This window comes from Acomys russatus, chromosome 31, assembly GCF_903995435.1.
Source record: "Acomys russatus chromosome 31, mAcoRus1.1, whole genome shotgun sequence".
Classification (NCBI taxonomy): Eukaryota; Metazoa; Chordata; class Mammalia; order Rodentia; family Muridae; genus Acomys; species Acomys russatus.
This window is the reverse complement of record NC_067167.1, coordinates 18,382,407-18,393,672: the sequence shown is the minus strand read 5'-3', so window position 1 is coordinate 18,393,672 and position 11,266 is coordinate 18,382,407. Positions and strand designations below refer to the sequence as shown.

Below are 11,266 nucleotides of genomic sequence, written 5' to 3'. Positions count from 1 at the left end.
CTGGGGCCAGTGTGCCTGAATGCAGGCTGGGAAGCCAGATGGAAGGTGAGGGTCCCAGTAGGAAAGAAGTGCTGGGATCCATCCGAACGGGTCCCCGGTTTTGCAGGGCATCACAGAGACAAAAGCACCGGACTCCGTCATCCTGCACTCCACGGGGCACAGGTAAGGGCGTCTCCTCTGTTAGACCAAGCAGGTGGGTCGAGTGGGCCTCTCGGGGCCTCGGTAAGGACACACTGGAATAGAGCGGAGGGGGAAAGGAGGAGTTGGGCAAGGCTTGCATAGTGGACTACTGGCCGGAGCTCCACGGGGAGGGATTGCGAGCAGTGCGCGCGGCTTTAAGGGGGCACTGGCCTCCGCTCTTTCTCCGCCTTCTAGGACGCTGGTGGAGGGGACTGCCTCTGGGTCACTTCCAGAGGTCTCTGGGAGTGGTCGTCGACTTGGGCCGTGGCCAGCTTGCTCTGGCTGTGTGTCTTAGGGAAGGAGGGACCGACTTCTGAGCCCCGCCCCCTCCCCTATGCCTGTCACGCACCCAGTACAGGGGAGGGTCGCGTCTGGCAGGCGCACGGTGGTGTGGATGGCTGGAATAAAAGTCCCCTCCTCCCTGGCTGGCTGGAGAGAAGGGTTACTGCTATTCGCGGGACTCGTGGTTCTCAGCTGATGCGGACAGGGGCAGCCACTGGCCGCCTAATAGGCACTGGCTGGGGACTTCTCCTACTTGTCCCTGAGCACCCCGAGGTGCAGGGTCAAAGGAGGGCGGAGTCCCAGGCTTGCACGCCGCAGCCACCAGCACCCGCACCGGCTCTAAACCCGGCTCCCTTGAAGCCTGCGCATTAGCGCCCGAGCCTCTTTAAAGCGCTGGCGGGGGCTGCGGTCACGTGAGGCGAATTCCTGGAAAGTTCCTGGAAAGCGGCCTCCGCAGCGGCCGGGCGGGGCGCTAGGGGCGGGAGGCGGGGAGCAAAGGAGGCGCGTCGGGCTGGGAAGTCGCGCGCACACTCTGCTCCGGGGACAGACGTTTAACTCTTGCCAAGTCTCGCCGCCTCTGCGGCTCGCGGGCCTTGGGCTCCTCTTGAAGCATGAGCCTTTCCTCCCGCAGCCGCCGACGCTGCGCGGGTCGCGGACAGTGCGCGCTGGGGCCCCAGGCGCGTGGCCTCAAGATCCCTTGCGCTCCGAGCCCGGAAGCTTGCGGCAGGTACCGCTCGCGAAGCCCCAAGGTTCCGCCCAGGGGACAGTGGCCGGGGAGGGCCGCGGGGCGAGCGCCGGAGCGGCGGACTGCCTGGGCTTCCGCTGTTTAGGGCGCCCCGGGAGAGTTCAAGTCGGGGCTCTGTCCCATCCGGACTCAATAGCCTCCTCTCCCGGGTTGCTTCTCGGCCTCGGGAAGTCTTCGGGCCCCCCGCCCCCAAACAACTGCTCTCCAAATTTATAATCCTAATAACCTGATCTCCCGCTCCACCCCGCCCCAGCCTCCGCCCTTGCTCTCCCCCACCCCACCCCTTCTCTTTCTCCCATCTCCTCCGCCGCAGCTGGAGGGAAACCCCGCATAGCGAGCAGGGGTGTCAGCCTGGGGCGTAGGGTAGCGAGGCAACTATCCCTGAGATTTTTGTCTGCTTTTGGGGCAGAAAAGTCCGGCTGCTTCTACCGAGCGCAAAGCCGGTGGCATCCCGGGGCATCTCGTTCCATAAATAAACGTCAACCGGGGAACTCAGACAGACACCCCTCTTCACCCCGGCTCCCCCGCCCCATGTCCGCTGGGGAAGCTGCCTGGTTGCGGAGGCGGCAGTCGCCGCGGCGGAGGTAAGACCTTAGTGCTGGTTGATGGCTAGTCCCGCTGCGCTCGCAGACGCCGGCTCAGCCCCGGCCTCATCTGGAGTTCCGGCGGGGGCTGCGCGCTCCGGCCGATTCCTCGACAGCGCCTGCGGCGGCAGCTGCTGGAGCGGCGATCAGGGTTTCGGAGGGACCTCCTCTGCGCCCCCCGTCCTTGTCAGGAGCGTGCTCTGGGAAGCGGCAGGAGTAGGGACGAGGCCGTCTCCGAGGCCGGGATGCAGCGGCTGGCGCAGTGCTAGCGCACCGCAGCACCCTCGGCTGGCGACCCAGGAGCCCTGCGGCGCCTTAGGGCGTGGAACCAGGTTTTGCCGGATGCATCCTTCCCTAGGGCCCTGAGGCTGCTGGAAGTGTAGGATAGAAATGCCAAGTACAGAGAACTGCCATGTTCTTTGCATTTATTATGGTTTTGTGTGGTTTTTTTTTTAACTACTTGCCCAAAACAAAGGTCTATCCCGACTCGCAGGTGACCGCTTCCTAGGCTGCCTCTGTGTCATTTCTACACACAGTTCTTGGGCGGGAAAACACCTTGTTTACCCTCACCCTGTCTCCCTCTTCACCCCTCCACTCAGGCCAACTCTAGTGTTTTGGATCGCAGCTCTTTTTACCAGCCCCCCTCCCCCCAGAACTGGGCAGGGCGTTAACTGGATGCTTGGGGTTAAACGGTACAGAAGCACGCAGGCGGAGGAGTCCCTGGGATTTTCCACGTGTCTGTTTCCCCACCCCCACCTCGGCTGTTGGGGTCCAGTCCGGTCTGACCCAATCTCTGCCCCGTTGTTTTCTTCACAGGCGATCTGTGGGTGACCGTGTTTGCGAGAGACTTTGCCACACCATTCTGCCGGAATTTGGAGAGAACGATCCAGCTGCTTCCAATCCCTTCCCCCTCCGCCACCATTTCGGACACCCCGTACAGACTCGTTTTGGGGTACCCTGTGACTTCCAGGAAGGACTCGAAGTCCTCTGGCCCCAGCTCGGGCGACCACCTGCCTCAGACGTGTTGACTCGTCTCCCATGACCCTGCGGTGCCTGGAGACCTCCGGGAATGGCGCGGACAGGACGCGGAGCCAGTGGGGGACCGGGGGATCGGCCGAGGAGCAGTCCCCAGAGGCGGCGCGGCTGGCCAAGGCCCTGCGCGAGCTCAGTCAAACAGGTAGAGAGCAGGAGGCTGGTGAGGAGTGCAAGATGGGGTGTTTCCCCCCGCCTCCAAGGCGGCGGTGGAGAGCGAGGCTGGGACGCGGGCTCAGGTGGGGAGTATTGAAAGCGATGGAACTAGGTCTCCTCGCGTCTGGTCCCGGCTCCTGAGCCAGGACCGCAGAGAGGGATGCCGGCCGGTTCGACCGGAGTGTAGGTGGTGACAAAAGCAAAGTGGAGGGATTCTGAGACTTGGGCTTCTTGGAAATGGTCTCCCAGTGCGGAGGATTCTAGGGTGCTTTTGGTCGGGTTTCGGGCTTAGGCGCTCGGGTTCGCACCCGCGTGGGAGAAAAGCGGCCGGCGCCTCCCTTAACTCTGGGTGCTCAGGCGGCGAGCGGGTTGTGATGCCGCCTATCTGGGCTCCGTACGCTCCGAGGCGCAGCCGCAGCCCGGCCTGCTGGCGGCGAAGGTTGGAGACCCGCAGACTGCGTGGAGCGCAGCTGCGGGGTAGCCTGGCCTGGTGCAACCCGCAAGGCACTTGGCCAGGACGGCCTCCAGGTACAGCTTGTTTCAGGCGCAGTGCGGCAGCGGCTTTCTGCATGTGAAAGGAAAAAAAAATATGTGTAATTTTTCTCCCAGTAGCTCAAAACAATTCGGGTGTTTCAGTCTAGTTTCTGAAAGCTTACCTTTAGGGCAAGACAGCTTTTGGTAGCAGTAGACCTTGGGAGAGAGCGGGGGGGGGGCGGGGGGGCAGGGGGGGGAAGGTAATAGTCTTAATTTTCGGCCCTCAGCTTTCCCTCCTTGGGAAAGAGTCCCGGTAATATTGTTTTTTTTGGGGGGCTCCATGCGGGGGGGGGACTGTCGACTGAAGGGGGGCACCTTGTTCAAACTTGTTAAACAAAGTGTCTTGAGTCGCTTTTGTAAGTGAGATGCGAACATGGCCAAGATGAATCAAATGGAGATTTCAAAGAACAAGGGTTGTAATACAATTTGAACCAGGGCAAAGTCCAAAAGAATCTAGTGAAGACTGTAAACTGAAGGGTGCTACCTACATATCTCAGCTTCCTCTTGCCCCCGAAACCTAGCTAGTTGTAACCAAAGCAGTCAACAGTAGTGCTTTCTGGCTTTTAACAGAGGTCTGGGGGCAACTAACCATTCAAAAAAGTTGCGTCTAGTTTTATTCGTATTTACTGGAGAGGAGTTTTCCATTTTCACCCCTAACTTCTAATGTATTTATTTCTAATTTACTTAGGTTTTGTTTCAGTTAAACTGTACCAAATCCTGGGGATTTTTGTTTGTTTGTTTGTTTGTTTGTTTTGTTTTGGTTTTTTTTTCAGCCTATATGTCTATCATGTTGCAAAAGTTCTTTTGGCTCATTAGAAGAAAATCTTAACATAGTTTAAAGAAGAGCTACAGAAAATCATTTAGAAAGAAAAAATTAGTTTATAGTTGTGCCAAGAATGGACTTAAGTTTTTATTAAATACCTACCAAAAGATTTATGGTAGGCCGTGGTAAATTTCACTCGCAGGCACTTAAAAAAAAAAAAGGTATAACAAGGAAAATTAGTTTAGCATGATGGTGCTGGTCTGGAAACACTCCGACTTGGGAGGTGAATGCAGAAGAGCCAGAAGTTCTCAGGCTATCCCTGGATACAAAGTGAAGTTGAGGCCAGCCTGTGCTATATGAGTCCCTGTCTCAAAACAAAATAAAGCAGCTAGAAAGAGTCCTGCTAAGTACAGCCTGTGTTCTAAAAAGTCTTATAATAACGATTTTGCTTTCCCTTCTTTTTTTCTTTCTGAATGAAAACCCCCAGGCTGGTACTGGGGAAACATGACTGTTAACGAAGCCAAAGAGAAGTTAAAAGAGGCGCCAGAAGGGACTTTTTTGATTAGAGACAGCTCACACTCGGACTACCTACTAACTATATCTGTAAAGACGTCAGCCGGACCGACTAACCTGCGGATTGAGTACCAGGATGGGAAATTCAGGTTGGATTCTATCATATGCGTCAAGTCCAAGCTAAAGCAGTTTGACAGTGTGGTCCACCTGATTGACTACTATGTTCAGATGTGCAAGGATAAACGGACAGGCCCGGAAGCCCCTCGGAATGGGACTGTTCACCTGTACCTGACCAAACCCCTGTACATGTCAGCACCGACTCTGCAGCACTTCTGCCGGCTCACCATTAACAAATGTACCGGAACCATCTGGGGACTGCCTTTACCAACGAGACTAAAAGATTACTTGGAAGAATATAAATTCCAGGTATAAGTATTTCTCTCTCTCTCTCTCTCTCTCTCTCTCTCTCTCTCTCTCTCTCTCTTTTGAGACAGGGTCTCTCTGTGTTAGCCTTGGCTGTCTTGGACTCTCTTTGTAGACCAGGCTGGCCTCGAACTCACAGCGATCCGCCTGCCTCTGCCTCCCGAGTGCTGGGATTAAAGGTGTGCGCCACCACGCCCGGCCGAAGTATTTCTCTTTTTAAAACACATGCCTCATATAGAATATCTCCAAATGCAGCTATGTAAAAGAGAACCCAGAGGCCTTCCTCTGGAGAACTGCGCAGAATTCTCTCTTAGGGACACTTGAGCTCAAATCTAATTTAAAGGTGTGAAGATGTAGCTAGGCATCTTAAAGTTCCCCCTAAGTAGTTTCATCTGAACGACGCTTCCTTTCCTATGGCTGATCAATACCAAATGACCCTTTTAAATTAAAAACAAAGTGTCCCAAGGAAAGGCAAGGGACTATTCTATCAGAGTGACTTGCCTTTTTTTTGGGGTTCCTATGCACTGGGTCAGAAGTCCAAGCTCCATAGGAGAGAAAGAGTTCCATATGGATTTCTGAAGGAGGAAAAGACCCTGGCTGACCCAGGCTCAGCTCCACTTCTAGATGCCTGGTGACTGGTCTGTGCTAGAATGTTTTATTTTGCATTCTGATGTATCTAGTAGGGGTTTTGTTAAGCTGAACATGCTTGTATTTAATCCCTCATTTTATGCAATTAACCAAATCAACCAAAAAAAAAAAAAAAAAAAAAAAGTCACCATGAGATCCTGTATCTGTCCTTTTACTACATGTACGAACTCCCCTACGGGTGAGTACTGTAGTAATCCATCTCAAGGCAGCCTTATTTCAGAACTATTTCAAACTGGTGCAAAGACAAGAATGTCACGCTATACAGGTGCAACTCAATCCTCGGAAAAAAAAAAAAAAACAATGTAGATAGAGACGTTTTACCCCCTCGACATAGCCATGGGTCCTAACCTACTGCCATTGCGTTTTGTTTGTTTGTTTGTTTTGGAAATGGCTTTGGAGGTGTCCAAATTGTCCTTGAATTGTCTGACCATGGACATCAACAGCTGTCTCCCTTCTACCATGTAGAATACTATGACTTACTTCTCTTCCAGATGTAAGAGGGGGGGGGTACCTGCCTGTTTTTCAAAGTGTTTATTTACTGCTGTTACTATTTGATTAGAATGTATTAAATAATAGTAATAAAAAAACACCTCTGACTTTTACAAGTTGCACTTATTACTTTGAGTTGCAGATGTACATTTCCGTGATGATAAAAAGGTTGTCATAAAAACTTATATCAAGTGAAATAAACCAAGCAATCAGCACAGGGTAGAACATTAACTTGCTCGCCTCCAAATAAGGGCCACACCTGCCTTTCCTGCTTTAGAAAGCATAGTTTACAAACTAGGAATTATCAGACAGCCTGAGCCTGGTAGTGTGCAAGTTGGATGGGCGAAATCCTCGTTCCTTCTGTATTTCCAAAAAGAACGGTTTAGAAATGGTTAAAAAAAATTATATCCACGGTCTGATCTTTAATAAGTCAAATAGACGCGACACTAAATAAAAACTGCAGGGTTTTTTTCTTTTTTTTTTTTTTGGCCACATGGACTCACGACTGCTGCACTGAGCCATCTTTTCTGGAATCTAGACACTGGTTTTCTTATCACCCTGTACATTTTTCCTGCCAAGCCATAGACTACAGTCTGCCAGGTGAAAGGTGAACCTAGGGTATCATGTGTACAGAATAATAGGATTTGTTTCTCACATAAACCTCACCTTGTTGTTTTTCAAGTTCTCCAACAGTTTTGCACCTGGGAGGAAATAATTAAGTCTATTTAGGATTGCTGGGTGTAGCTTAGGATATTTAAACAAGAGTTAGTTCTGGTTAATGGTGGGGCACTAACCTTTTCATTAAGGTGTCTAAGATGCTGTTTTTCTTTTTCACATCTCCCTTTCACACACTGAGGTTTCTCTGGCAGCAAGGGGCTTTGTGGAACCCCTTGACAGGTCTCCTGTCATTTCTCAGATATTGGGAGTGAGGCACAAGTGCCTGTGGAGTTACGAGTTGCACATTAGTGCACCAAGTGGCCTACAGTTGGGGACAGCAAAGACTTCTCTGCACTGGGCTGTGAAACTGATGGCCTTTATCTTTCCAATCCTCCTGATTAAGCCTTGGGGGACAGTGTTTCTGCTTTACAGTTTCTAATATTTATAGAGTTCCTTACTCGGTACTTTATGCATATTATCTCATTGGAGCCTCCTAAGGATGGAAAGAGCAAAGTACAGTACTTAGAGTAGCTGACTGTTTCTCCATGGTCCAGAGCAGGCTAGAATAGCAACTCTAGCCTTTTTGACCAACCACACTACTACAGTTTATCTTAATTAGAGTTGTGCTCTTTCTGTGGAATTCTAGTCAACTTTTTGAGAAACAGTTTGTTTGTGCATGTGTGTATGTGTGGGTGGGCACGTGCACATATGTGCCACGTCATGCGTGAGGATGACAGGGGACAACCTGCATGAGTCGGTTCTCTCCTTTCCCTGTGTGGGCCCTGTGGATTGAACTCGCGTTCTCAAGCTTGCTTGGCGAGCACCCTCACCCACTGAGACATCTCGCCAATCCCCCTGTCAGTCTTGTCAATGGCTTTTTCCTTGAACACCCCTGAAAAGGGGAGCTTATGATGAGTGGTGAAGGAGTAACGGGGGAGGGGGTGGTGAGGGGGAAGAGGGGAGGACATTTGCCCCATTATTGGGTGGCTGCTACCATCATCTGTCCCATTTTACAACAGAAACAAGCACGCATTTGCCTAAATTATCCTCAACGGAAGCTGGAAGAATGTTCAGTGTTGTCTTTCTAGGGGGGGGGGGTGGGGGCGGGGGGGCAATGTGAAGCACTAGGAAGCATATTTATTACTGACATTTTAGTTGTTGCTGTTTGTAGATCTCCTGTACAGGCTTTGTGCATCCCTCTCCCACCCCCACCCCACCCCCAACTTAAATGGCTATTCAGAGTGAGCAGAGGTGAAGGCATGCATGCCACTCCTCTGACAGTGGCAGTGACAGCTGCTTTTTAGGGACAGGACGGCGGGGCTCTGGCTTGTGTGAGCTTGGAGGTCTTTCTTACGGCTATTTGTCGGTATGAAAGTTTGACCTCATTGTCATTACATAATTTGAATAGGTGACAGAAAGGGACTGTTGGTTGTTCCATGCTGTTTATTTTCTTGGGACGGGTTTTCCTCTGCTTTTAGAAAATTGTAGCCTGCTTGGCGGAGGGTAGGAGACAGAGACGTCACCCAGTAATCCGAGGGATGGAATGTCCTGAGAGCAGACTGTGCCCTTCTGGTTGTGGGTTTGGGCACAGGGCAGGAGGGGGTGAGGAGCTGTGGACCTAACAGCTGGGCTGAAGCCTCTCTGGCTCCCAGTGGTCCTGTCCATCTTTTCACCCTCCCAGTGAAGGAATGTGGCTCTGGGCCTGCCATTCCCTGGGAGGCCTATATTCTTCTTGTCCAGTTGTTAACTCCCTAGGATCCCGGAGTTTGGGACACACTATTTGTAACACATGGTTTAGGAACTTTATACTACTGGAACCTTCAGATTCAGGGCTCAGACGTCTGCCTGTGCCACAGCCAGCAAAGAGGCAACATTCAAACGCAGCTTTTCGGTTCCACATCAGCAAAAGCTCCACACTTCTGCCTTCTGTTCAAACTGCCTCTGCTCTTCTTAGCAGCAGTTAAATGTAGCTCAAAATTTTCTTCCTCTGACATGCAAAATTCAGGCTTTGGAATAACACCATAGTGAGATACTTTCAATTCTTGGCTCCTTCTACCCAACTCTCAAGGATTAGCTCCTCTGCTGGGTTTCAATATGTCTTGATCCACTGTAGAGTTTTGCATTAATTTGGATTCCTCAGTCTTCTTCTTCTTCTTCTTCTTTTTTTTTTTTTTTTTTTTTTTTTTGTAGTTTTGGAGAAAGAACACAGGGCTTTCCTCATGCTTGGCAAGCGGTCTACCACTGAGCCACATCTTCAGTCCATCTCGGTGTTTCTAATCTGTTTGCTGTTTTTTTTTTTTTTTTTTTTTTTTAAAGATTTATTTATTTATTATTATGTATACAGTGCTCTGCATGCATGTTTGCTGTTTTAAACCCTACAGCCCTCCCATCCTTGCTGTCTGGTGATCTCACTGACCCTCTGGCGGATGTAACCCACACAGGGCCATGGGGCTCAGGTGACCATCTACTCTCCTGTATGCACCAGAGGAGTCTGTGGTGGCGTTTGTTCCCCTCTTGGACACAGTTCCTGCCTGACTGTCACCTTCTTATCACAATACACTCTCCTTTAGCCTATTAGACAAATACTTGGTGGCTTTATTATGAGCCAGGGAAATGATAGTCTATTGGAATTAGGTAATTGACAGATTTAGGGTCCTTAGGATTAAATCTGTCTGTTTCTCTTTAACTCTGTTCAGGATTTAAAACCAAAGGCAGTCCCCCACACCACGCTTCACACTTTTTTTTTTTTTACTTGTTTATTTAAACACCCAGAGGCTCCTTTTCCACTAGTTTATGCTCTGTTGGGGAGGAAGAAAGAAGGCCCTTCTTCAGTTTGTTAGCAGCCGAGAGTGACCCTTCTACCTTTGGTTTGCTCGTTTTCTCATTTTCGCCCGCCTTAGAAAAAAAAAAAAGATTTTCTTCAATTTTTCCTCTCTGTGGCTTCAGTCTAGGTCACCTCGCCTCACACTCAGCTTAAGTGACAGCTGTTGCTAGAGTCAGCCCCTAAAAGCCTCCTTGTCCCAAATGCTTGGCTGGCAGGTCAGCTAAAAGCAGAGGCGTGATGTCGTCCTAACCCTAACCCCAGCTCTGTCCACAAGGGAGGTTGGATCTGCCAAGTGCTGTCACAGCGAAGGGGACTCACTTCAATAAACATTTACTGACCCATAAAAATAAAACTGCTTTTATAGACAACTCTCACTTTGAATTCCATTCTTCACTTAGAGAAAACAGCGTTGCCCTAAAGCAGGAGCATGGTTTTTTTGATGGATTACGGCACTTCTGTGGCCTCGTCTCAGTGAGGAGCAGAGGGAAAAGGGGAAGCCAAGCCAAGAGTCTTGGTGAGAGCTAAGAAAATAATGCCAGCTGCCTTCCTCTTCTGTCTAAGGGTAAGTTCCTCTGAGGGAGCCCCTTTACAGCAGAGAAACGAGACATATCTGCTAGTTAAATCATCACAGGACTTCATAGGTTTTTTTTTTTTTTCTTTTTCCTAGACCGTCCCAGTTTCCAGTCATGTTAAGATAAAAAGATAGCCTTTTTGCCAAATGGTTTTCCCCTTCCATTCTTTGGCAGCCCTTTTTCTGTTTAGATTTTGATCTTGCGTCGCTGTGATCTTGGTCTTTCAGGAAAACTCTCCCCATGTTGTTGGTCAGGGAAGTTGTTTTCCCCCTGCCTGGACTTCTGCTACCTCGATGAACTGTGCTTTCTTAGGTTTCCAGCGCGCCTTCTTTTTTCCTTTTATCTAAGAGACAGACACGAATTCTGGATTTGGTCAGGAATTGCATTTGTGTTTTGCACTCTATCTACTCTCCGGCTCTCCGTTATCTGTAGTAACAAAGGGTGGAGAAAGCGGTGTGCGCGCGTGCGTGTGTGCGTTCGTGTGTGCGTGCGTGCGTGTGTGTGTGTGTGTGTGTGTGTGTGTGTGTGTGTGTGTCTGTGTGTGTAAGAGAGACCCATGAAAATAGCCAGTCAGCAGTTCTCAGCAGCTTCTGCTTTCTCTCCACTCATTCTCACTTACTGAAGCCACTGGCAGAGAAATGGCTTCTTAGTCTCCTGGCCCTTCTCATTTAAGGGTATTAAATAGCAACTGGAAAAAGTAAACAGATGATGCCTTACCAGAGTGATGGGGGCCTCTTCTGAGTCTGTCATTTAGGTCCCTCCTACCTCTCATGAGACTACAACCAACTTAGTTCTAGCATCCTTTGTACCAATTCTACTTCTCAGTCTCTCTGTCTCTCTCTTTGTCTCTCTGTCTCCTCTGTC

General features: G+C 50.2%; 1 protein-coding gene across 2 annotated transcripts; it reads left to right on the top strand.

The window, feature by feature from the left end:
• Positions 1-350: 350 nt before the first annotated feature.
• Positions 351-5,295, top strand: Socs2 (suppressor of cytokine signaling 2). 2 transcript variants are annotated; one of them, XM_051139634.1, is made up of 3 exons: positions 351-1,189; positions 2,608-2,968; positions 4,764-5,295. In XM_051139634.1, the coding sequence occupies exons 2-3, from the start codon at positions 2,830-2,832 to the stop codon at positions 5,219-5,221; spliced, it is 597 nt and encodes a 198-aa protein (XP_050995591.1). In that variant the 5' UTR covers positions 351-1,189; positions 2,608-2,829; the 3' UTR covers positions 5,222-5,295. The 2 variants fall into 2 exon arrangements, with proteins under 2 accessions (XP_050995591.1, XP_050995592.1); XM_051139635.1 differs by lacking the exon at positions 351-1,189 and adding an exon at positions 1,261-1,791.
• Positions 5,296-11,266: the final 5,971 nt, after the last annotated feature.

What these genes read in the sequence shown, in the direction of transcription:
- Socs2 (XM_051139634.1), top strand. Translation starts at nt 2,830, where the DNA reads ATGACCCTGCGGTGCCTGGAGACCTCCGGGAATGGCGCGGACAGGACG. An exon ending in GCGCGAGCTCAGTCAAACAG is followed by an intron (nt 2,969 to 4,763) that starts GTAGAGAGCAGG and finishes GAAAACCCCCAG; the next exon opens with GCTGGTACTGGGGAAACATG.